The following is a 27954-nucleotide window of genomic DNA, read 5'->3' on the forward strand; positions in this document are numbered from 1 at the left end:
ATGTATAATAAGAACGGGTCCTCCACGCAAACTCTGACCCATGCGTACGCACTAAGCACAAAAACGGGAGAGACGAGAAACTGCGACACCGTTGGCAGAAGGAAGAATGGAGAGAAATATGTGGAAATAATACCATAAATAAAATGTTACCTCTCATGTATCATATATGACGAATTCATTTGCAAACATTGATTAAACCCAATCTTAAAATGATTTAACAAACGCCTGTTTGAGACTCCTCAGTGCACACAAAAACATAACTTGGAGAAATAAATAAATACGGAAATGTTATTGATCACCCCTCGATTATGTTCTCTTGTTAAGAAATGTATTCTCATAAATGATGCGGTAAACAGAAGGATATAATTACTTTAAACTGACGCCGTTTTGCATTTCTATAGGTTGTATAGATACGAGCATTGTTTTATACCATCATGTTTAATCATGTTTTATTCCGTTCGCTCGTAAAACACAGGAGCAGGGCCGGCCCTAGACTTTTGGGGGCCCTAAGCGAGCTTTGGCGTGGGGGCCCCCCTCACTCTAGCGCGTTCTCACTACACACAACACAGAACCAACTTTTGTCTTATGATGTTAGCATAAGCACACATATGGTATAAATAAGCATGTAAACACTGTGGACCTAACCTCCTCTAGGGGGGTCCTCACCTCCTCTAGTGGGGTCCGGGGGCATGCTCCCCCGGGAAGGTTTTTTTTTAAATATTGAAGTTAAAACCATCAATCTGGTGCACTTTGAGAGCAAAATTAAGAGATCTATGGATACATCTCTCAACACCCATATGAAACAGAACTGTAAGCAGATTTTTCTTTATGGATATTTTACAAATCACTCCCCTTTTAAAACTGTATTCTTGTTTTGTCATATAGTATTTCATAACTGTTTTTCATTTATTCTCTCTGGCTGTCCATCTCATAATGTTCACATAAAAACTAGCTGTCAATAGGAAATATCAATCAGAAGAATTATAATTTCATGCAAAAATCTGTCACAAAAAGAGGTTGCCCATTTAAATTCAAGTGTTGTTATGGCAACGTCAGTGGCCAAACAGCCACATTTACTGCTGTAAATACGTTCAATCATGCTGTCGACACGTAAAGCAGTGGCAACTATGCCACCATTTCAGCTGACTTTTTCTCAGAAATACTGTCACATAACATCCATATATTTCAGTGCTAGGTTGATGCTTAGCTAAGCTAACTATGAAACACTTTAACTGACAGGACTCAGGATCAACTGTGTACTGTAAGGTAGCGTCTAGCTTCATGTCGAACAGTAAGTCAACATTTCCCAGAGAGCTTTCTTTGAAATCACCAGGTAACGCTAAAAAACATAACATTTAGATTGTATGACAAAGTGTTTATTTAATATATCTGGCTAGCTAATATAACACAACACATGAGTTGTATTTCCTTTAACTGGTGGATTATGGATATATAGTTGCTGATCGACAGCTAGAACACAAACCACCAAATACAAAAAAATAATTCAGATCCAGTCGTCATGACTCCACTCCGGAGGGATTCCCCGATCATTTCTTGGAGTTTCTCATCAAGGGGGTGTCTCCTGTCCCCGGGACAAACACACTGCCTGAGGAAGGTTATGTGTATCTTGTTTGTCATTAACCTTTTTCGGACCACTTATTTATTTATTTTGGTGACGATCCGACCTCCATGCTGCTACTCTGGTTCAAACTGCATCCACCAAACAATATGATTTATCTCGACCTCCCCAAAATAACCAAAATCTGACACGGTGTGAGATGTCTTTTTTAGCTGTTCTGTCGTCATTTCCTGCGATCTTCTTCATGCAGTCAGTCAAAATGAATGAATGAATGGGCGACGTTTCTTTGACTATTTATAGGCAAATATGGGCGTTACGTGAAGCCCGCAAAAGCTGCGCCGCATTTCGAGTTGATTGTGATTTATAAAGGGAAACCGGCGTAGGATGTGCCGTACGCACTTTCCTCGCCGGTACGCAGTCTTTTATGAATCGGAAAATGTCTGTGCGTATTTGCTTTGTCCTACGTAAGCAACCTTCCCACGTCAATCCTACGCAAGGCTTTATAAATGAGGCCCCAGATATTAAAGGTCCCATGTCATGGCCATTTCTACTGATCATAATTCCATTGTTGAGGTCTACTAGAATAGATTTATATTGTGCAATTTTCCAAACTCACATTGGTTTCTCATACAGCATCTCTGTATAGTATGTGTATTCACTCTCTGTCCTACACGGCTTGTTGGAGCTCCTGCCCCCCCCCCCCTCCCTGTGAGCCCACTGTGCTCTGATTGGTCAGCTCGCCCACTCTGTTCTGATGAGTCCACCACCGTTACAGCTGAACATCAGTGATTATGTGTTACAATGGCGTTAGCAACCAGGAAATGACACCAGTAATGACAAACAGATGAGAATGCTGCGTGGGGTCTGGGTGCCGTGTTGGCGGGACGTTGCGCGGCTCGCTGCTGGAGCGGACAGTGTGAGCTGGGTTCATTTCCTGCTTGCTGCGTGGGGTCTGCGACAGTGGCGGTTCTAGACCAATTTGACTGAGGGGGCCAGGCTGGGGCCAGTTATTTTCTGAGGGGGGCACAATAAATGCAGGACGAAAAAGACAAAGACAGTATGAAGTAATTGCGCATTAGAGAAAACAATGCAATACAGTTATTGGTATTTGTTTCAGTACACATATTTATTTCAGATACTTATAGTTACAGTTTTTACGCTCTAATGCAGGGGTCTATTCTGACCGAAAACATCATAGGTGTGACTCTGTTGAATAAATCACTCAAAATTCAATGCAAGTGGTGATCATCAACCATCAACCATATATGGTCAGAGGCCTTGTGTGGAGGTTAACATAAGGTCTTGAGCATGGGCGTAGGAAGCATCCTGAATGTGGGGGGGACATTTTTAACGGGGGGTGTGGGGGCGAAAAAAATTAATAGATTTCCTGTATTCTGGTGCATTTTAACAGGTGGTTTGATACTTTTATGTGGCTATACTAGCATGAGGAAAATGATGGGTACATTTTGTAATTTCATCCAGTAGTAAAGAAAGGAAACATATTTGATTATTAATTCAGAGCTGTCTTTGAATTAATAAAAAGCAGTTTAAATGCCCATTTTTTGTACATTTATATACAACAATAAATATTTGTGAGTGCATTGAGAGATATTGTTGTGGAGAGTCATTTATATATAAATCGCAAAATACATTTGTGAATCCTTCTGTGAGCATTTATTAATATTGAGACTGATCTGACTCCATACGGATGTTAAGTTCACCTAGGAATGGTATCATTGACTTAAATGTTCAAATAAATGTTGCTCTTCTGTCTATATTAGTCATATGATGCCCCTTGACTGAAATGTTTCCTGTTCAATATCCCCACTGATTTCCTTAAAATCCTGGGATGAGAGTCCACATCACAATTTACTCTCAACTGTCATTTCCCTTTCATCACTCACCTCAGCAATGGACCTCTCTCCACTATCCCTGTATTCTGCCTCTGACTCACTCTCAAGTGCCTAGATGTCAAGAGAGGTGGTGAAGTGATAATTATTTATTGGGCAGTATACTCTTTCACATTGAATCATAACAAGTCATACTGAATGTAAATACAACTGACTCTAAAGTAAGTCCCAGTCTGTGACATTGGACATTTTGAAGACTCAAAGTCCCAAGCAGTAGGTAGTATATTAGCTATGTAATGTGCACAGAAAATAAATAGTTAACTGAATACTGGGATGGAAATTGCCTATAAGCACTCAGTAAAACATAAACACACACAAAAAGCTTCTGAATGATAAGAAGTATAATTAAAACATAATGCACATTACCATTTTGAGAGAGAGTACCTAAATTAAAGAACTCAGAAAATAATCTCGTATCGAACTGAGGCTCCAGTAAAACACACTGACTGCGTCTCTACATGGACATCAGTAAGCCGTTTAAGAGTATTATCCCGGTTATGATGTGTTTACATGAGCAGAGAGATCGGGTTATTCATGTTCCCTGTTTACATGATAAATACTAGTAACCTGGCATTTCGATGCCTTTTCTCATCTAAACTATTCAGTATTTGTATTTCTCTATCATGACATAAAGACGAAACTCCTCTCCAGAAGTGAGACGCATTTGCCGCCACCACCGCCATCACTGTTAAGTTAACAGTGTTAACTGATTAACTGCTACCAGCTGATGACTTACTTTCCTCTTCTTTGCAAAAAATGTTCTTATGTCCATGTTGTCTGGGGGAGAAAACATATCAAACCAAGAGATAGTCAGCTTTGATTTTCGCTGTATTAACCATTTCCTGAACATTTGGTGTGTGTGCCTTACCTCCGCTACCGGCATCCTTCATACAACAGAATCTGAGCTGTCCAACTATGACAACAGTCCTTGAACATGCGCGCGCTATGTGAGAATCTGCCTTGGTACAAAGTAGCGGTGAAAACATGGTACGGAGTTTCATTGATTTGGGCATTCTCTCAATAAGCAAGTGGAATGGATTTGATAGTGAAGCACTGACACAGCGCTCTGCAAAGAGCGGCGAGTGGATAGACCGATTCACGGACTTTCCGCATAGTAAAAGTGGGGGGGGTCCAAACTAATCATTTGAAAAAGTGGGGGGGACTTGTCCCACCCTCATATAATGGTTGCGACGCCCATGGTCTTGAGGCAATTGGATGAAAAACACAATATTTATGATACCAAACGAAGTCACTCGGTCAGATTTGACCCGAAACGCAAGAGAAGGGTTAAATACTATAGATGGTCGTCAGGTCATGAGTTCAGTTTAAAATTGTGGATATCTCACTTAGAAATGAACCAGAGTTAGTGAAGAGAACTTGGCATCAGTGGAGCAGACGTAGGCTGCAGTTTTACAACTCATTTCATTTTAAGCTATATATATATATATACCGACATTTAAAAAAGTCCATCCATTCATTCTAATGGGATGGGTGAAAAAGTTGTCATGGCCGAGAGTGAAACTTAACATAAGCTGCTCAAAGAGGAAGAGGAAAGAGGAAGATGTTTGAAACCAGCTTCTCTGCTTGTTATCTAAATCCTAGTCATAATTTTCTTCCATGTTGTTTTATTTCTTCTTCAGCGACTTCCCGCTGAAGAGGATTGTTTGATACAATTGAAAACTCCAAAAATAAATATTACAGTTTACAAAAGAAACCTCAATGTCAAACTAAGACCACTTCATGAACAACTGACCCTGATCCTCGTGTTTGAAACATACATAACTGTATACCAGGTGTAGGTGCACCTGTGGCTCTTGAGCCACATTTTGTAGCTTTAAAAAATAATAATATGGCAATAAAAACAGCTTTTTTTCTTTTTTGTTGCACAGTGAACAATTGTATGAAATACTTACCTTTTATCTTAGAGTTTGAGGTATTACTTTGACACGCGTCACATCCTACATCTGTTTCCTGGCCATTGAAAACTAACCATGGATATACCCCAAAAAAAAAGTCATAAATGAAATATACAGTTTAATTCTGTGTCTATTAATTCCTTTGCTTTTACTACCTTACCTGTATGCTTGATATATTGAAAGAAATTAGCAAACCACAAAAAACGCAATCTTAAAAGATGTTACAAGCACAAGCACACAGCATTTGCTGCGTTTATGTTATAACAGGTAAACATAGCAATAAACAATCAACATGGTTGTTGAACTATAAGTTCACAAGTGCAGCAAACAAACATTTTTATAGACCAAATTTTGGTGTCAATGGGGAAAAATGTATCTTCGGATGGTGAAGGTTGCTGACCCCTGGTTTATAGGAACAGAGCCTCTGACTTTGAGCCTCTCTGATCGAGGGGGGTTTTGTCCACAGGGGGGCGCTGTGATACCAAGTGACAGATAAACACTAATGGCGCTTCATACGCACATTCATGAGGGATCCTGATGAATTGTGATGGAAAATGCAATCTAAATAGGCTATTTTTACTCAATTATTGTACTTAAGTAAATATTAGAAGGACTTGTATTTTACTATTTAAATAATCCAATATCGAACAAAACATTAAAGATTTGTGAAAATCAAAAAACTGTTGCTTAAACATAGATACATAATGTGCTATTATGTCAGACACTGTCTTTTTCTTTCTGCAAATCAAGTACTTTTACTTTTATTACTGAAATGTTGATCAAATACCACACTAAGAGGTGGATGACGAGACAGGTTTTGCTATTCTTAGAGCATTATTATAGGTGTACAAATGGCAACCCATAATACTTCATCCTAATGGATAGTCCTGTTCTGCTCATTTTCAGGTTCATATTATGTAGTGTCTCTACTTTAAAAAGTCCTCTCCTGCTGATGTTCAGGTGTATATCAGTATGTAGTGTCTCTACTTTAAAAAGTCCTCTCCTGCTGAGGTTCAGGTGTATATCAGTATGTAGTGTCTCTACTTTAAGGAGTCCTCTCCTGCTGATGTTCAGGTGTATATCAGAATGTAGTGTCTCTACTTTAAAAAGTCCTCTCCTGCTGATGTTCAGGTGTATATCAGTATGTAGTGTCTCTACTTTAAAGAGTCCTCTCCTGCTGATGTTCAGGTGTATATCAGTATGTAGTGTCTCTACTTTAAAGAGTCCTCTCCTGCTGATGTTCAGGTGTATATCAGTATGTAGTGTCTCTACTTTAAAGAGTCCTCTCCTGCTGATGTTCAGGTGTATATCAGTATGTAGTGTCTCTACTTTAAGGAGTCCTCTCCTGCTGATGTTCAGGTGTATATCAGAATGTAGTGTCTCTACTTTAAAAAGTCCTCTCCTGCTGATGTTCAGGTGTATATCAGTTTGTAGTGTCTCTACTTTAAAAAGTCCTCTCCTGCTGATGTTCAAGTGTATATCAGTATGTAGTGTCTCTACTTTAAAAAGTCCTCTCCTGCTGATGTTCAGGTATATATCAGTATGTAGTGTCTCTACTTTAAAGAGTCCTCTCCTGCTGATGTTCAGGTGTATATCAGTGTGTAGTGTCTCTACTTTAAAGAGTCCTCTGCTGATGTTCAAGTGTATATCAGTATGTAGTGTCTCTACTTTAAAAAGTCCTCTCCTGCTGATGTTCAGGTGTATATCAGTATGTAGTGTCTCTACTTTAAAGAGTCCTCTCCTGCTGATGTTCAGGTGTATATCAGTATGTAGTGTCTCTACTTTAAAGAGTCCTCTCCTGCTGATGTTCACGTGTATATCAGTATGTAGTGTCTCTACTTTAAGGAGTCCTCTCCTGCTGATGTTCAGGTGTATATCAGAATGTAGTGTCTCTACTTTAAAAAGTCCTCTCCTGCTGATGTTCAGGTGTATATCAGTTTGTAGTGTCTCTACTTTAAAAAGTCCTCTCCTGCTGATGTTCAAGTGTATATCAGTATGTAGTGTCTCTACTTTAAAAAGTCCTCTCCTGCTGATGTTCAGGTATATATCAGTATGTAGTGTCTCTACTTTAAAGAGTCCTCTCCTGCTGATGTTCAGGTGTATATCAGTGTGTAGTGTCTCTACTTTAAAGAGTCCTCTGCTGATGTTCAAGTGTATATCAGTATGTAGTGTCTCTACTTTAAAAAGTCCTCTCCTGCTGATGTTCAGGTGTATATCAGTATGTAGTGTCTCTACTTTAAAGAGTCCTCTCCTGCTGATGTTCAGGTGTATATCAGTATTTAGTGTCTCTACTTTAAAAAGTCCTCTCCTGCTGATGTTCAGGTGTATATCAGTATGTAGTGTCTCTACTTTAAAGAGTCCTCTCCTGCTGATGTTCAGGTGTATATCAGTGTGTAGTGTCTCTACTTTAAAGAGTCCTCTGCTGATGTTCAAGTGTATATCAGTATGTAGTGTCTCTACTTTAAAAAGTCCTCTCCTGCTGATGTTCAGGTGTATATCAGTATGTAGTGTCCCTACTTTAAAGAGTCCTCTCCTGCTGATGTTCAGGTGTATATCAGTATGTAGTGTCTCTACTTTAAAGAGTCCTCTCCTGCTGATGTTCAGGTGTATATCAGTATGTAGTGTCTCTACTTTAAAGAGTCCTCTCCTGCTGATGTTCAGGTGTATATCAGTATGTAGTGTCTCTACTTTAAAGAGTCCTCTCCTGCTGATGTTCAGGTGTGTATCAGTATGTAGTGTCTCTACTTTAAAGAGTCCTCTCCTGCTGATGTTCAGGTGTATATCAGCATGTAGTGTCTCTACTTTAAAGAGTCCTCTCCTGCTGATGTTCAGGTGTATATCAGTATGTAGTGTCTCTACTTTAAAGAGTCCTCTCCTGCTGATGTTCAGGTGTGTATCAGTATGTAGTGTCTCTCCTGGGACATGTCTCCATGCTTTAATGTTCAAAAAGCTCTTTATTTTTCTCATACTGCCTGTGCTGCAGCACCTCTTTTCACCCTCTGTCTGAAACCAGAGCCCAGTCTGCTCTGATTGGTTAGCTGGCCGGCTCTGTTGTGATTCGTCAATCACTTAGAGATGTCCCGCACCTTAGCCCATCACGTACAATGTGTTGGAGCACTAGCAAATAGGAGCGGGGGTGTTCCTTAGTGATGTCAATATGTTCTTGAAATAAACAAAGGATTCCAATGGAGGCGTTTTTTAGGCAGGGGGGGCACAAACCTACAGTATAGAACACAGGAGAGGGAGAACCCCAAAAAGCAGAATATGACCTAACATCTAAAAATGTTATTGGGTGACACAAACCTATAGAACACACACTACAGGAGAGGGATGTTACGACTGGGGCACACACAAAAATGATAGGACCCAAATGCACGACTCCAGACAAAAGATGATTCCAAAAAAAAGATTTACTTGTGGTGATTTACAAGGTAATACAAAAACGCTCAAATGACTTCTCAAAAGCTAACCTATATACACTGTAGCACAGAACACAACTGGCTGACAGGCAACACAAGAGTCAAAACGATCTGGCACTTGGCACAGAGAAAACACGGAATAAATACACACACAAGGGACTCTACAGGTGCAAACAATAAGGGCGGGGCAGGTAATCAGGTCAATTAACACACCGACCAGGTAGGAGTCAAACTACCTGAAATGAGAGAAGAGATTCACAAAGTAAAACAGGAAATGACAGACAACAAAAAAGGGTTGGCAGACGCGGACTTGACAATATGAACTAAACAGAGAAATAATACTAACAAATCTGGCGAAACACAACAAGGGAGAACCCCAAAAAGCAGAACAGGACCTAACATCTAAAAATGAAATTGAAAACGAATGTACCATTATCTTATTCTGCAACGATTCCCAGTCGTTTTCAGTTGTCTTTTATTATGAGTTTCAGAAATATATAAATCATTACATTTGGGTGGGACAAAATAAGAGGCCGATCTACTTTTGTCTTGTGCCCAGGAGAAAAATAAAAAATAAAAATCTGAAGTGAGAGTATTGCGTTGTAAAAAAAACAGAGTTTGTGGAGCAAACCAACACATCCACACTTCTAGTGGGTCATCAGGGATGACAGGGATTATTGTATGATTCACAGAGGGATCTTCAGGGAAACCTTTGGGTAAAGTTTTGAAGCCATCCCTTTTGAAACAGAAAAGAGATGTGATTAGTTTTTCTACTGGAATCATCCTTTGTGTTTTCCAAATGTGTTTCCAAATGGGGATGTTATGCTATAATTCCTGACACTGGTGTCACATGGTAAAAAGCAGAACATGTCAGAGACACCTTGTGTGGGGGAGGGAGACGGTCTCGCTCCCTCCCTCATTCCTCCTCTCTAGGACACTCACATATACCCTGATACACACTCACACTCACACACTCTCACACACACACACAGCCTCGCGGCCACCAGCCCTCCGCCGCCTCTCTTTCAGCGCGGCTCTCCATCCTCTCTGCGGCGGCTGCACCTCACATCCCGGCCGCAGACTGTCTGTCTCCACGGGGCCATTGTGATTCTCTCTCATATTTTGGAGCATTAAAACGATATGGACATGATGGGTAACAAACAGCGACGAGGCGTGCATTTCAAGGGCTTGCTGAAGAGGAACTGGCTTCTGATCGCCACGATTTTCTCCGTGGTGCTCGGTATGTGGAATGCCTGCTGATGTAGAGAGAATGCGTTCATATTCCTGCTGTTTCTGTGCCACTCTTTGTCCTGGCTGTTGCATCCAGCTGCTGTCACTGCTGACATAAATCAAGCTGTTTTGCACCAGCTGACGAACAGCACCAGTACCTGTGTGTTAGGATAACCTATGTTCATTCATGACCATCTTTCCTATAATAATGGGGGGGTAGTGTGAGTGAGTCTCTGTCCTCCAGAGCAGAGAGCAGTCTGGAAGTGTCTCAGTCAAACGTGACCAGACTAAAGTGACAGCTGATGCTGGATCTGTGAGCAGTGCCCTCAGCCTGCAGCAGGGCACAGTGTAGCACAATCTTAGGGATGGATCCACATTCATACTGTAGTTATGTTAAAGGAACATTTTAATTCAGGGTTATTTGCTATGGTTCTGACATTGAGCTCAATATCAATCTCCATCTGTGTGTAATGCAGACCTGTAGCCAGTGGTGGAAAGTAACGTTTACATTTACTCAAGTACTGTACTTTAGTACACATTTTGGCTTGTACTTTACCCAAGTATTTTCATTTTATACTTATCTACACTTTAACCCCACTTCATTTTGGAAGCTTTATTTACTAGTTAATTTATAAACTCAGATTTTGACACACAATGTGTATACATAATAATTCATCAGATTGGTTTAGGTTTAACCATCCAGCAGCTAGCCTGTCTCTGTTCAAAGTTCAGAGACACTCCCTGCCACAGCATTATACTGCCAAACACCTGAGCGCACCGGGAGAGCTAAATGATTAACACACATTTGAGAGACTTTGGGAAGAGACTTGTCATTATAAATCATAAATTCCATGTATTCAGTTTAAAATATACCATATAGTTTCTCATTAAAAATGTTTATAGGGAAAGGGTTTACATTTAAAAACAAGCCCAAATCCCACACCGAAAATGAGCACAGGTTGTTTATGGTTTATTGTGACAATGGTGTCCTCTATTGGCCGGAGACATCACAACACGACATTCACCGGAGATCGTGTCCCATGTGAAATCAAAGGTCAAACTAGTGTTGTGCTAACGTTTGTACGCAACTGTGTAGCTATGATAGTATGAAGCTAAATTGCAGAAACACATACATACGTGACGTGTAAAATAGGTTCCGTACTTATTTTATCTCAAACCAAAATCTTTTCCTAACCCTAAACAAGTGTTTTTGTTCCCCATTCCTTATTCCTTAGTTATTTAGTTACCTTAAAGCAACCAAGTAGTTTATTTTCATTACGTTCAATACAACATGATTCGATTAACCGTGCAACAGTTACACATCGTTCAATAGAATGGTAATATACGTCGTATTCAGTGGCAATAAACCTTAGCAATTTTTTGTGCAACAAAAGAGTGGGGACGTTCTTTAGACCTCTCAAACGAGCGGTAGATTGTCACAGGTAAATAGAGATATTCACTGTCTTAAATACTGATCTCCAGAGGCGTCCCTTGCTCCCAGTCGTTATGCTAAGCTATGCTCACCAAGTCCGGCCTCCAGCTCTGTAGCGCTTTACCCAGATATGCAATCCATATGGATCTTCTCATGTCACTCTCAGAAAGAAATCAAATGTTTTTTACCTGCAATGTAACTACACAAATCGTTTACTTTTAGTAGAAGTAAAAAGGCAGTGAGCCACCCTGCTTATTTCTTGATAGTATTTTTCCTGGCCAAATGTCCACCTTTTCAAAGCAATCAGCTTCTATTTCTATCAAATTATCTATTTCTTGGGATTGAAAACGTGAGAAATTATGAAGTTATATACTCTATTCACATCCAGGCTGTGGAGGCTGGATAGAAGTGCTACATTAATGTTCTTTTTTGTATCCCTACCAGTTTCAGACTAGTGCTTTGAATATAAGAAACCATTCAACTGGGGTGACAGGTGGCATCTTTCAGTGTGTTTGGTGCAGATCAACCTGCTGCTGGCTCTGGTGAACAATCACCAAACAGCCTATGTATTGAATCTGTGACTGAACTCCAGTGCTTCCATCAGGTGTATGTCATGTTCTGATCGCAGAGTTCAGTCGTAGCATCACATGCAGTTTGCTGTGTCATCGCAGTGTTTTACAAGCGTCCTAATGGGGGTCTGTTATGTGTGATAACACAGATAGAATGCATTACTGGAATCATTGAGTGGGATGCATGTGAAGTTAATAGCTGGAAATGATAATGTGTGGTGTGCCTCATGAATTCCTAAGGGATGAAACCTTGCTGACCTGTTAAAAATGTGACAGTTGCTTATGCAGAGAAAAATTCTGCATTTATTTGAGCGACATCATACCTGATAAAATGTTGCATTTCCAAAAAAAAATGTGCCTTAGAATTGTACAATTTATTAATTATTTATCACTACAATAAACAGTATTTTATTTTATTTTACTGTACAATATTTAATTTTACATTATGTTCTTATCTATCTTATTCTATTCACATGTATTTAGGCTCCTGCATTTACTTGGTCACTTACAACACTCCCTGCATTATTTAGCTTACTGTATTTATTTATTTTTCTGACATGTTTATAGTTCACTTCATCTGCATTACTTGCATATTGGTCTTCAACATAACCCGCACTATTTTACTCTAATCTATTCTTCTCTGTTTATTTCAAAATGTGTTTTATTGTTTTATGTCATATATATTAACGTTGCATTGTTGGAGGAACCTGGGACTTCAGATTTCCATTGCCATTTCCACACTGTAGCTGCTGTGCACATGATGATAAAACCTTTGAATCTTCATGACGTTCTTCTGTGTTTCTCTGATCAGGGATCAGTCTGGGCGTCCTGGTCAGAGAGTATGCGTCCCTCTCACAACTCCACAAGCAGTATTTCGGCTTCCCAGGAGAGATCCTCATGCGGATGCTGAAGCTGGTCATCCTCCCACTCATCATCTCAAGCATGATAACAGGTAACCTGAGCGGGATTATTACTGGCTGTACCTCTACTCATAGTGGTTTACTGCAATGTGTGTATATTGAGTTCATGTAGGCAGTTCAAACACTATCCCAGTAAACACAGTCAACAACAATCCCAATGAGCAGTGATGCAGAAGGGAATGTGAGGGCACAAACACACAAACATGTTGCGAGAAACGCAAACAAAAACACTACTACATTACATTTCATACTTTCAAAAGATAAATAATAATGAGGTCTTCTGTGGGAATTGTGATTAACATAATCTACTATTTCAAACAATAATTTAACAATTCATCAATTCATTCTCAAAGAGGTTAAAAATGATCTGATAAAAAGTAGGTAACTGAAAGGCCAAGAGAAATTCACCATTACAAATCTAAACAAAAATAATAGAAGAGAATAGTTGCAGAACAAAAATAATTTAATCTCAACTAATTTATTAATAATAATAATAATAATAATAATAATAATAACCAGATTTTTCTAAACAAAGTCACAAAGTGCTTTACATGGATTAAAAGCAGACTGTCAGAGCCAACAGAGCATGCGGTCAAAATTCCCCACCCAATGAAATATACAGTATTTGAACAATAGAAACAGTAATACAAAATAAGAAAGTAAAACAAATAGAACATGGATGTCGAATTAAACTGAGTGGTGTCATCAGTAGTTAAAAGCTTTAATACAAAAGATGAGTTTTGATTTAAAAGATGTCACTGCCAGCCTCACATTCACATTTCTCAGAGCAGTGCATCAGATGATCAGAGGCCTGTACTACGAAGCTGGATTTTCGCTTAGCCGGCTAACTTCAGGGAAATCTCGGGCTTTCCGGTCCTACGACGCTGGTTCTCTTTTTAGCAGGCTAGATTTCCATGGTAACTTATGCTGAGCGGCAAACCTGCTCCGGAGCAGGTTAGGTGGCAGGCTAAGAGATCAACTCAGTGAAAGCACCGCCTGCTGACCAATCAGAGCTCCGTGTGCGGAGTTTAAAGCTATCAAGTCATATTACAGGATAGAGGAAATACAGAAAAACTGCCGTTGCAGGAAAGACGGCCGGCCAAAATCAACTGACTGTGTGAACGTGAAAATTAATAGAATATCCCCTCCCATCTTCAGAGCAATCTGACTATTATAATATTAGCGTTAAGAAAGCTTACTTAAATATCTGCCACGACATAAGTAACCGGATCAGAGTAACATTAAGTACAGTCCGCGGCACTGTGAGTGCAGACGTCGATGTGTCCCATTATCATTCATATCATATCACATCATAATGTATCATATATTTCCTTATTTGAGTCAGCTGAGCCGTATCTGGCCGTGCAACACTCACAGTGTCACATACTGTATGCAGAAGTATTATTTTAAGCAACACATTAAGTTGACGAAACACTCGAGTCAAATTCTCCTAATTAAAGTCAGATCCACTCGTGTCTTGGACGGGGCAGTGATATCATAAACCTGTTAATGTACGCATTCAAACACTTTTTCTTTTACCAGCTGTATTCACCTTGCAGGTGCAGCTATGTGGCTTTCATCCTGGATAAAGTGTTTAAGTCATGGATGTTTAAAGTTCAACTTCTTCATATTTGACTAATATTAAAGTTCACTTTTCATTCAGGAAGTATGACGCTGCGCTGTCAGTACGCTTGTCCATGTTTGTGATTGGTCGAATGCTCCAAATACCACCCCTTTCATGTGAACGCGCACCTAACTAGATAGGACACGGCTGGCTTGAGCGATCCACTTGATAACCAGCGTCGTAGTACAGCTTAGCGAGAGCGCGTATGTTTTGGATTGGGCCAACCGGCTAACTCAAACATATCCAGGTTAGGTTGAACCAGCTTCGTAGTACAGGCCTCTGATCAGTCTGAATGCAAAACAGGTAGGATAACCGTCTAAATGTCCTTAGTTCTGCTAGCGGATCATCCAGTTTACTGTTGAGATATGTCACTCAGGAGCTGCATTACATCTTCTCTCACTAACCCCTTCAGCTCACCCTCAGCACAGCAAGGCTGATTATTCCTTGGAGAAGCAGTTTGGTTTGTTGATGACTTGGAGGATTTGTTTTTTCCACCTGCATTTCCCCTGAGTTTTCCCCACCTGCGTACCTCACTCACTGTTAGCTGGATCCTTCTCATACGGAGCCTGTGGTTATAGGTACCAGGCCCGGACCCTCCTTTACCCCCTCAGACACACAATGTGCTCAGGGAGAAGGTGAGGCCCACTAAAGCAGTACAACCAGCTGGGACTGTAATACAAATGGTCTTGTTGATTAATACAGAACTTGTCAAGGCTGTGATTTGGATAGGAAAGGATCTTGAATGGTTTTGGACTAAATCACATATTAATTCTATATGTGCAGGAGAACATTTGATTCCCTACACTTTCACCCCCTGAGGGGTTAAGGTGCAGACAGTTTTCACATCAAGCTGAGGGGCTTTGATGCATTTCATTTGGAACTTCTGTAGCGGCTAAATCATAAGAAAAAAAACAGAACATTTAACTCCAAATAAACTGCTGGTAGGGCACCAGTAAGCAAATCAGGAAAAGTGTTCAATGTCGTGGCAAAAACATCGTCTTACATGCATTTATTTAGTATTCCAATAATCCAATTGATGCTGTATAGAACAACCTGTGGATTTCCGTGGTAAAGAAACACGGCCCCTCTCTAGTGCTCCAATCCCACCACCACAGGTCTCCAATAAATACATTATCACCAGGTGCCCGAAACCGCCTTCACAATGAAACATATATAGGATTACTTTAATTAACTAAAATAATTAAAATAAATGATGATACATTAAATAAACAAAAACTGCTGAAAAATAAATGTTTAATTATAAAATAACAGAAATCAATAAATAGCTCCAACAACTCCAATCTTTCCGTGTTTCCTGTCCTCTCAACAATCGGAAAAATGCTAAAAAGGACAAAGCTGTTTTGTTGTATGTGAACGTTACTTTTAGTAGACTGGGCTGCAATGCCATGAATGTTGATTGAGTGGTTACAAATCCAGATCATTTCCATCAGAGAAATGATGTATATGCACATGGAAAAGATTGAAGCTTTTAAATAACAGCTTGATCAGATCAGTTTCCAACATCTTCAGTCTTTTCTTCTGGACCCTGGTAGGACGATCTTTTGGCGTTGATTTGAATAAAAGATTGTGCTTTTTGTCCAGGTGTTGCAGCCCTGGATTCTGAGGTGTCGGGGAAGATAGGTCTGCGAGCTGTAGTCTATTACTTCTCAACCACCATCATCGCAGTGGTTCTTGGTGAGTTTCTTCTCCTCTCTAATTCTCACAGGAACTGCTTTAAGTCTCCTGTTCATGTCAGTGAACTTAAACAGTGCTATGTGAAAGAAGTGGTTCAATGGGTGGAGTTGTCCTGACAGGAATACTGAACGCTGTCATTCTTTGCAGGGATCATTTTGGTGATGACTATCAAACCAGGAGTGTCTCAAACAGCTGATCACATCGACAGAGCTGGAATCACGCCCAACGTCACCACAGTGGACACCCTCCTGGACCTCATCAGGTGACCCCCCCCCCCCCCCCCCCCCCACCATGTGACACCAATCCCTCATAACCATGAAGTGTTAACTCATCTAGATGTTGACATGAATGACGTTTTCCCCTGATAGTTATAACTGAAATACTTGATCAGTCAGTAATCAGACTAATGGAGAAAATTACCGACTGTCCCTCCTCAAAAGTGTTCTTGGTGTTACACTAAGTTCCTAAAAAATAGGAAAGAAGTAGTGAGTTGAGTAAGAAAATATACTTCCTCTAAATGTACACCCAAACACTCCATTAAAGTGTTCCTGATACAATCCGCTCGTCACATACGGACGCTCGGCATAACTTAGGTTCAGGCCACAAAACCACTTGGTTGGGTAAATAATATGTCCCGGTTTGGGTTCAAATAATTACATTTGCTACGCATATCAAGCAGTGGTGTAATGTACAGTAAAGTAGTGGTGAAAAGTACATTTACTTTAATGGCTGTACTGTCATACGATTTTGGGTACTTGTACTTGAGAATAATTATAGTGCTATTTTATACTTTTACTACACTACAATTTGGAAGACAATATTGTGCTTCTTGCTAAACTACATTTATTTGACAAAGTTAGTGACTAGTTTCTTTACAGATTAGGATTATTAGTTTATACAACATATAAATAAACTATGATAAATAATCATGTGTAAAGATATCCAGCAGTAGAATATCAAGTTAAAAGTAGCTCCACTTTTACCAGCTGTGATTAAAACATGAATGCATCAATAATTATAATCCAGTAATCATATACAAGATTTTATATTTTGAAGCCAATACTTTTGCACTTTTACTAAAGTAAGATTTGAAATGCAGGACTTTTCTCAAAATAGAGTACTTCTTCCACCACTGATATTAAGTTAGATACGGTATGTGATTGAAGTCAGGCATTACTCAACTATAAATAAGATTGTATGAGCTCTCGCTCTTTCCCGTCCTCCTCCCTCATCCGACATGTTAACAGCAATAAAGTAAAAAGACACTCTTTACTACACTGTCAGTTTGTCTGTCTTAAAGTGTTTGTTCTGTACGCTTGGCCAAAAAGTACTTTGTAACTAGAATACAGTAGCCTTTTGATTCCACAGCTCTGAATTATACCTACCCAACTTTTAGTTTCTTGATGCAAGACAATTGCTTTTGTTGAAAACAATGTACAGCTTATACTAAAAATGTAATCTCCCCGAAACATTGTGTTGACACATTTTTGGCATCTTCCAGTAAAGTATCTTCAGATTTGAGTGTTGAGGTTGCCTCGCCTCATAGAACGTGACCACATTAACATCCTCTTTATGAATATTAAAAGCATTCTCTCCTGGATTTTGAATGGAGCCTTCTGTCTGAATGTAGGACACCTCAACTGTGTTTTTCATTCAGGCTTAATCTTGTTTTACCTTTCAACAGAAACATGTTCCCCGAAAATCTGGTGCAGGCTTGTTTTCAGCAGGTGAGACACACATCCATCTTTCATCCTTTCTCCAATGACATATCCATGTTTAAGTGTCATTTAAAGCTTAACGTGAATGTTACTCTGATGTTGTGAAATGTGGTCACCCTCTAGTACAAGACCAAGCGCAAAGAGTTGGACCCTCCCAAGGTTTCCAACAACAACACCGCCACCATCCCCCCCCTCACAACCGCTATCATGTCGGTGGTAGAGGTAGGTGTGCACACTAACCTTCTGCTGATCTAGAGAAGGCTGTTCCTTCATGCTTTAACCAGTGGTGGAAAGTAACTAAGTACATTTACTCAAGTACTGTACTTAAGTACAACTTTGAGGTACTTTTACCCTACTAGAGTATTTCAATTTCTTGCTACTTTGTACTTTTACTCCACTACAGTTCAGAGGTAAATGGTGTACTTTTCCTCCACTACATGTATTTAATACCTTTAGTTACTTTACAGATGTGGATGAATGATGTGAAATATAATCAAGTGTTAAATCAGACTTTAGTTCCACCTGGAGTAAATTCACAAGCTACCCTGCAGTATACAAAGTCATTCAAACTAGCTGCACCTTTACCAGCTTTGAGAACACTTTCATGATCAATCATTATAAAACATATCATATATATTATTCTGAAATGGACCAATCTGCACAATGACTACTTTTACTCTTGGTACTTTATTTTGATCTCAATACGCAGGACTTCTACTTGTAACAGAGTATTCGTACACTGTGGTACCTATACTTTTACTTAAATACAAGATATGAGTACTTCTCCCACCTCTGGCTTTAATACATTACTGAGCTACAGGTGCCCCAGAGTCCACCATTGTCTCCTGTTGGAAACATCCACTAACATTGGGGTTTTGATCTTTACATGACAACAGAGTGTCCTTGTTGATCCGTCTGCTGCACTTTACGGCTCGTGTTTCTGCACCTGGCAACCAGCGTCTGATCTAAATGCATCAGAAGACCCTGTAATGGGTCATAAGTGTCCATGGGTCATTGGGCTGAGATTCTGTAGAAACATTTGCACAGCGCATCAATGGCTCTTTAGAGAGCTGATGTGAGTGTGATGCAGCTTCCTGACCTGCTCTTGGTCGCTGAATGAATAACCTCCTTGTCTCCTCTCCTGGCAGAACATAACCAAGGAATATAAGATCGTTGGCTCATATTCGGATGGAATCAACGTTTTGGGGCTCATCGTGTTCTGTGTTGCTTTTGGCCTTGTCATTGGGAAGATGGGAGAAAAGGGTCGGATACTCCTGGAATTCTTTGACGCCCTGAACGAAGCCACCATGAGGCTGGTCAACATCATCATGTGGTATGTATGAGAGATCTGTCTACAGTAGAGCTGTGCATTGGAAGAATCTGCGTTACGATGATGATAGAATAGTTGCAACACAATATATTGCAAAAGTGTTTAATGCAGTCATTTCATTAAGGCAATATTTTTGGAATATCTTTATTCAAATTTATACAAAAAGATGTAATAATATAAAGAATAAATCATCATTGGCAAAACATCCTTTTTGAATGTAATCAGAACAATGGAGTACACTGAGCGGTCATATCTTTGCAAATTCAATATTGACTGAGTTCATATTTGCATGTCAACTATTAATGAAAATGTGATGGATATTTGTTTACACTCCTAATCTATAAGTATGGGTTTCCAACATATACAAGCTGCATTGTGAACACCTTATTATTCTGTCAGTTTGAAAACATGGAGGACAGAACAAATGCACTTTTTGAGTATTTTGGAGAATGAATCCTAATGGTCTGCAAGGGAATTAAACGTAGTTTGCCAAATCTGACACACTTTTTTTGTCTTCTCAAAGATAATGTATCTTTATGAGATAGGGAAACATACGTTTTACAAAAACACATCTCAACTCAAGGTCCACTTACTAGAGTTTCTGGGTTGTCGATTGCATCTGATGATCTTCTTCACCAAATGGAGTTATCAGAATCAGGTTTATTCCCAAGTAGGTTTACACATACAAGGAACTTTCCTTGGTGTATATGGTGCACATAAACACAGTTAATGAAGATACATTTTCATTAAAACTATTATAAAAAACGATTATATTATTAAAATATAGAGAAATATTAACATGAAATATAGACGTGGGACAAAATACTAATAATAAAATAAAATATGTGCGGTATTGTTATAAAAAAGGCTAAAGTTATAACATTGAGTTATGATATTAAGATCATTTTTATCAAGTATTCTCGTGGCAAACAAACATTTGTGTCAGTTGCGTACAGTTAGGGCTTAGATGAAGAGCAAATCAATACTAAATACAATATATGTCTTTGTCTTTATTCCAAAGGATTCATAATTACAAAAAAGAGCCTCCATGAAAAATGGTGACATTGCAGTTTACAATGTAACATCAATCCTTGTTACCAACAGGTGCATTGAACAAGGTCAGAACAGCGGCTGCAGAACTCCTGCTTCCCCTGCTGTTAATCATCACTTCCTGTTATAGGCCACTCTCTGCCCCCTGCCTTAAGTGCTCACAGTCTAAAGTAGTGGAGCAGTGCTATTTTCAATTCAACTGTAGTGTTGCTTAACTACTCCTAATGAAGAGAAGCTAGACCACAAACACCGTCTATCAACACTGACTCTGTCCCCATTTTCAAATCACGTCTCAAAACACATCTCTTCACACTCGCATATCCACCCTGATCATTATCCATCACACATCCTGTGTTTTATTTATGTGATTGATTTATATACTGCATTGTCTTGTTTATGTTTCTTATGCTGGTGTTATGTATTGTGTATCTTGTTTTTTGTGTGTTTGTACGACGACCTTGAGAGCCTTGAAAGGCGCCTATATAAAATAAATGAATTATTATTATTATTATTACTGATCATTAGCTTGGCAGGCTAATAAACGTAAATGGATTGTATTTATATAGCACCTTGGATAACAGGATAACCATTCCCCCATTAACATACATACATGTATACACCAATGATGGTGGAGCTGTCATGAGCAACTTGGTTTCATTGTCTTTGAGAAGCTAGAACCAGTGATTTTTATTTTAAACCTTTAAAGACAATTTACATGTGAATTATTAATCAATAATTCTACTTTTTACTGATCCTTTTTCTGTTATATGACTTATTATTGAAGATCAATTAGTCAGATTAGCAGAGCTGTGGTCTTGATTCATCAAATGTTCTATAATCTTAATAGGTTCTGACCCCCAAGTGACCACAGCTAAATGTGTTTTTTTCAGCTACATGCCAGTAGGGATCCTGTTCCTAATTGCTGCTAAGATTATCGAGGTGGAAGACTGGGAGATCTTCAAGAAGATGGGTCTTTATATGGTGACGGTGCTGAGCGGGTAAACTGTGCCATTATTCTGTATCCGACTGTTCCAGACGCCGGGATTTATGGTTGACATTTTTGGCCGTTTCTCCCTCCAGTGATACAGTAAAAGCTGAGCTCTGGGTATGCACTGATAAGGGCCAAGGACATTTAAAACTGCTCAACCTGCAGATGCAGTAATGAGCTACGCCCATGCCTCTAAATCTAAGTGACACCATTAAAGCCTATACAGTAAATCCGCTCCAGTTAGGTCACAGGGTTGGTCCAAGGTACTGTGACGACACGTGCACGTAATGTTCACACTTTGTTCAAATGTTCAGAGGCAGCTTTCAGGACCTATACAAAACCTCTCCCTGCATCATTGCTTTATGACTATGAATCACAGCGAAGGTGATTAAAAGTTTTTGACTTGATCAACAGAAAAAGCCTCGTTAATATCAAAGTAAAGTCAAATCTCTCCAAAAGTGCTTTTTTATAAGCCCTGTAGCTGCAATCTATTTAAAGTTCTGTTTATTTAAAAGACCATCAAACAGAGTAATTGTTTGGGCTCTGAGCTGAGTCAGCTAGCCGATAATAAAGAGAGTCAGAATCATTTCTAGCTGGCTTTTAGCTACATCTGAGCCTGAAAAAGAGCATCTTCTACCCTAAGTGCATTTTACCCTATCATATACATATTTTATGCTTCCAAGAAATAGTTCATCATGTCGTTAAATAACCTTAATGTGTTGTTATCTGAGAGCAAGATGTTAAGTTAATACCTAGCTAGCACCAGGACGGTTGCTAGCTTAGCTTAGCATAAAGACTTGAAGCAGACAGTGTGACCAGATAACCAATTGTCAGTCAGCAATTGTGTTGGTAGGCATTATTTGTATACTTGTGAAAAAACCAGCTAGCTGTTAATCCGTGCTTCCACTTTTAAAGCTAGACTAAGCTAACTACTTATTTTTTATAAGAAAGCAAATCATTTCCCCACATATTTAACTATTCCTTTAATAATGCCAACAGATTATGTCAACAGATTTCACATGAATGTATTAGGTTAGTTGAAAGTGAATATTTTTTTATTTAAACGTAAAATTATTGCTTTCGACTAACCTAACACAATTATGTGTAATTTCTTGACATGTTACATTTAATTAAAGTCAACTTTTTAGTTTTTTCAGTATTTAATAATGTTTGTTTTGTTCCTCAGTCTGGCTATCCACGCCACCATCTGTCTGCCACTTGTCTTCTTCGTCATTGTGAGGAAGAACCCATATACCTTCACATTGGGAATGGCCCAGGCTCTGGTGACAGCACTCATGATCTCCTCCAGGTCAGAATCTATGACACTGCTTGTAAATCCAAATCAGGAATTTTAGCATTCTTATATTTGTAAATGAAAACCATTCCAAGCCAGCTGCTCTCTTGTCCTTCAGCTCTGCCACCCTGCCTGTCACCTTCCGATGTGCCGAGGAGAACAATCGCATCGACAAGCGGATCACCCGCTTCGTCCTCCCTGTGGGGGCCACCATCAACATGGATGGGACGGCACTGTATGAGGCGGTGGCAGCCATCTTCATCGCCCAGCTGAATGACTACCATCTGGATGTGGGCCAGATTGTCACTATCAGGTACATCATGGTTACTAAGAAGCACTTCTAACTACATGTTTTATAAGACTATAAAATCCATCCATCCATCCATCTTCTCCCGCTTATCCGTGGTCGGGTCGCGGAGCTATCAGTTCCAGCAGAGAGCCCCAAACGTTCGTTTCCCATCAACCAGCTCTGACTGGGGGATTCCAAGGCGCTCCCAGGCCAGCGAAGAGATATAATCCCTCCACCTGGTCCTAGGTCTACCCCTCGGTCTCCTCCCAGCTGGACGTGCCTGGAACACCTCCCTAGGGAGGCGCCCAGGTGGCATCCTTACTAGGTGCCCGAGCCACCTCAACTGGCTCCTTTCGACGCGAAGGGGGAGCGGTTCAACTCCGAGTCCCTCCCGGATGACTGAACTTCTCACCTTATCCCTAAGGGAGACGCCAGCCACCCTGCGGAGAAAACCCATCTCGGCCACTTGTATCCGCGATCTCGTTCTTTCGGTGACCCATCCTTCATGACCATAGGTGAGGGTAGGAACGGAAATGCCCCGGTAGACAGAGAGCTTTGCCTTCTGGCTCAGCTCTTTTTTCGTCACAACGGTGCGGTAAAGCGACTGCAGTACCGCTCCCGCTGCTCCGATTCTCCGGCCCATCTCACGCTCCATTGTTCCCTCACTCGAGAACAAGACCCCGAGATACTTGGACTCCTTCACTTGGAGTAAGGACTCATTCCCTACTTGGAGTGGACAGTCCATCGGTTTCCTGCTGAGACTATAAAATCCAACTTATACAACTAATCGTAACTTATCAGGAAACATAAAACCTTGATGACAACATGTAAAAGAAGAAAAAGAAGTACATAACAAAATAGGACCAGACTACAGGTCCACTCCTTGACCTATTTATTTTCTTTAAGTCCAATCTTAATGTCTTCATTTGCACCCTATTCCCCTAATTTCTTTCTTATGTTTATTATTTTTGTTATTGTGCCCTTTAAATTATTATAATGTACTGTTATTCAGAGCATACTGAATAACTTCAGTAGCAAAAGTGAGTGTTGCTCAGACTTACAGTTGGGCTATTTCACCAACCGTCGTCCATTTGGCTATTCTCAATCAGAGTCAAATGAATCCTTTAATGTTCTTTTGATTTAGTTTTGTTCGTTTTAAGTACACAAATTAAAGCAGAGCAAATATTCAGCATTTATTCTTTCTACTCATAATTGCTCTAAGTTTTGGTTCCTTTCCTGCAATTGGGTCGTATGACGTTCTGACTGCAATCAAACTGTAGTAGAGACACCATGTGCACATTTGATTGCTGCATGTTATTCAAAAGAAGATGTTTCGTGTGTCTGTGTTGCAGTATAACAGCAACGGTTGCCAGTATTGGAGCAGCAGGAGTCCCAAACGCTGGGCTGGTCACCATGGTGATAGTCTTAACAGCTGTTGGATTACCTGCAAATGATGTCACTCTGATAGTCGCTGTGGATTGGCTGCTGTAAGTGTATCTGGTGACCTTCTGTGATTTCTTCCAAATCTTTTCTAACTGAACAGCTGTAAATGAACTTTGAGTGGTGTTTTTCAGGGACCGGTTCCGCACTATGATCAACGTTCTTGGCGATGCTTATGGAGCCGGTATTGTTCAGAAACTATCCAAAAATGAACTGGAGAGGATGGATCTGATATCAGATGTAGATGTCGCCAACCCTTTTGCTCTGGAAGCTACTTTGGATGATGAAGAGTGCGAGAAGAAGTCCTACGTCAATGGAGGCTTCACCGTCGACAAGACAGATGCAATCTCCTTCACTGAAACCTCTCAGTTCTAGCCTGCGGCTCCAGGAGCAGAAAGTGCCATGCTGCTATGGATGTGTTCATGTTTCAGCCCCATGACCAGAGAGGAAACCCATCCAAGCTTAGACATCGGCAAGAGCAGCGTCCATTATCCAAGATGATCACCCTCCATGTCGGATATTTACATCCACTAGATTAAAGTGCTTCCTTCTTACTCTCAAATTGTGCCAATATTAACATGTCACTTTTCTTTTGAATAGGAGTGATCTTTTCTTGTAAAGATGCACTCAAAAGAAGAGCTGTTAAAGTGTGTGTGTGCGCGTAAGGACAGTATATGAAGTGTGTGTGTATGTATTTTGCCATAAAGGAAATTGAATACATGTTAAAACAAAACATTAATCCTACTTTATTTGCTATTAGATAATAATTCTTACAAAAATGTCTGGATGATCTTTTTTTTGTGTGGGAATGTCTATGTCCAATAATGCACTGCTTGTATATCTATCTGTATATTTAAACTGTGCCAAACATATAAAGAGGTTTTTCACCAAGTTGCATGAAGCAATATGTTAAAGAAGTGCTAATCGCTGGCTGCAGACTGATTTTTTATGGGGACTTCACAGAGAGTGAAGATAGTCAACAAAGGCTTATGAAGTCATTGAACACTGTGAAAATGTAAGGACGTCTTTTTTTTCAGAACCAAATCACGTAAAATGATCATAAATAGTGTGTTTTAGGCAGTGTAGGGATACATTAGAGTAAACAGGTTTTGTTTGGAGAATGTCTTTGTAACACCATTTTGCCACTATACTTTCACTGTGGTTGTGGGGTAAAAAATGCTCTTAAACATATTGCTCAGTTAGATGAATGTTATAGGCATTTTTAGCTTAAACCAGACAATAGAAAAAACATGTGGGAACAATTGGTCCGCAAGTCATGTTGACATTCTGGGAAATATACTGCACATCTATGCTTTCTTGCCAAGAGTGAAATGAAATGATTATTACCATGTCATATCTGTGTTGAGCTAGGAGGGTGTTAACTTGCTAGCTAGCATAGCGCACACCAACTTTCAAATATAGAACTACTAAAACACTTTAATGTGACAGTTAGCTGTTTTTAAGGTACACTTAATGCGCCAACATGGGGAAAGTAATACTTTTCTTTTCTCACTTTCAGCAAGGAGTTGTTTTTAAAAAAGTACTGGGGTATTACTTTGATTAAAGCCACCAAAAACACGACTCCGCTGCACAGCAGCAGAGTACAGCCTCCTAAATGGAAGCTACAACAGCTTTTGGCTCATTTTCAAAGGCAACTGCTACAATAAAAATCCAATGCTGACCAGGATTAATCACAAACATAAATGATTCGTTTCAGACTAATTGTAATTATGACAAACAGTATATTTTGTAAAAAGTCAACATTTAGTCCAAGTTGGGTGCAAGACGAAAAGTCTGGTCATCACATTTTGATGTCTTGTAAACAAGTGGAAATGTAGTCCTAATGATGGCAATAGTAGTTTATCTGGCTAGTAGTTTTGAAAAACTGTGTTGGATGGACAAACGGACCAAAAGGGCCTTGCCTTTCTTAGAACGTCAGAGAAAGTCAATGCTTTGACACAAATGATACAAATATCTGTACCTATGTTAATGCTCTCTGGCTGCATTGTTATTTGTGATGCTTGTGGTTTTACGCTCTTTTATAAAATGTATGTCCATGTCTATAACCGAGAGCTGTGTATTTGACTCCATGCAGCAGCTACATGCTCTGATGCCTGCACATGCTCATATTGTATCGTATTTAAGCATGGGATGAGTGGTGGAGAGTTGTTTGGTGGAGTTCCCTTGAACAAGATATGACATGGGACCAACCGTGTTATTGCTAAGGGTTTTCTGTTGTTCTATGTATGCCATGTCCTAATCAATATCAGTGTTTTCAAGGTAAAGTAAAAAGAGTCCTTTTACCTTCCATAATGACAAGACACATGTTATCCATCACATGCTAACAGAGGTATGCATTGTACAACAGACTCAGTAGATCTACTTCTTCAATGTAAGATAACTTAGCTTGGTTCTTAGATTGTGGTAGATATGAAACCGTCAGAGTAGTTTACAGCACAATATCACACTGTACGATGAGTTCTATTTTAAATTGGAAGTCAGAATATCCCCGTGGGTCATCCCTAATTTTCCAATGTTCCTCATTGTAAGAGATTGGTACGAGCTTTCTGAATTGAAAAAGAAAGAAGAGAGATGGACATTTGAAATACAGCTTAAAAGGTAAAAGTCAATTTGGCCTCTGTCGAGATATCAATGTCATATTAAGAGGATATTAAGCTGTGATATTTTCTTTAGCTGCTGTAAAGTACTGTTCCCAAAACTGCACCTAATGTCCATAATTAATTGTTATTGGCTAGGTTAGCGTAGATAATTAGGGACTGCAAACGCTACACTTAAAAATGCCTTGCTAGCTAGGCTAGACATGCTAATTTCCATGGTACAGAAAATGACAGAGGATTTCCTCTGCCTGTGGTTGATAACTGTTCCCAAAGCAGCAGCTAGCATCTCAATGCTTTGCAATGTTAGCTGCTACTCTTTCCCATGTGTCCTTACCAAGTATCGTGCAGATGTTTCTGTGTTTTTGAGGTCATGCAGTGCTGAAAAATCCTAAGCCTATTTTCTGAATATTAAAAAGTCTAATGAAGTAATAGTGTTTTCAGAGTGCTGTTTGGTGGGATTTCACTTGTCCACGTTTCCTTAGTGGATTACTTGAGCTTTCATGTTTAAAGGGTTGACTTTTCCCAAAAGTAAGAATGTCCAAATCCATTGCTGGAATAAGAGTCTAAGTCTCAGTGTCTTGATTTTAATCGTCTCTACACTGCCAAAAGGGCCATATTTGAATTAAAACATGGGTGGAGGTTGGTGCTTGTGTGTCATTGTATATTGATCAAAGATGACCCAGAAGCCCTCGCAAATCAGGTTGTATTCTACATTTCAAAAGCACACCGTCATCAACCAACCCCGTCTTTGTTGAAACAACTACTTGAGTAAGTACAGTATGTGAATCAACATGTGCTATGTAATGTGTAACTGCAAGCAAATAAAAGAAAGTTGCTAATGAGTTGTCATATTTTCTTGTTTATATTTTTTAGTAATGAACCGAAACATATTCTGCTAGTGTTGGAACATGATTGCCTCTTCTTTGATATAGA

At 39.6% G+C, this 27954-nt stretch overlaps 1 protein-coding gene across 1 annotated transcript; it reads left to right on the forward strand.

Annotated features, from left to right (window-relative positions):
* Positions 1 to 9762: 9762 nt before the first annotated feature.
* slc1a1 (solute carrier family 1 member 1) lies at positions 9763 to 27863 on the forward strand. The gene is made up of 12 exons (XM_034130889.1): positions 9763 to 10064; positions 12867 to 13007; positions 16202 to 16294; positions 16442 to 16556; positions 17979 to 18021; positions 18136 to 18234; positions 19161 to 19345; positions 21283 to 21390; positions 22567 to 22689; positions 22793 to 22987; positions 24316 to 24450; positions 24538 to 27863. The coding sequence occupies exons 1-12, from the start codon at positions 9965 to 9967 to the stop codon at positions 24776 to 24778; spliced, it is 1578 nt and encodes a 525-aa protein (XP_033986780.1). The 5' UTR covers positions 9763 to 9964; the 3' UTR covers positions 24779 to 27863.
* The last annotated feature ends 91 nt before the right edge of the window (positions 27864 to 27954 follow it).

The sequence above is a fragment of the Trematomus bernacchii genome, unplaced genomic scaffold (assembly GCF_902827165.1).
Source record: "Trematomus bernacchii unplaced genomic scaffold, fTreBer1.1, whole genome shotgun sequence".
In the NCBI taxonomy this organism is placed as follows: domain Eukaryota; kingdom Metazoa; phylum Chordata; class Actinopteri; order Perciformes; family Nototheniidae; genus Trematomus; species Trematomus bernacchii.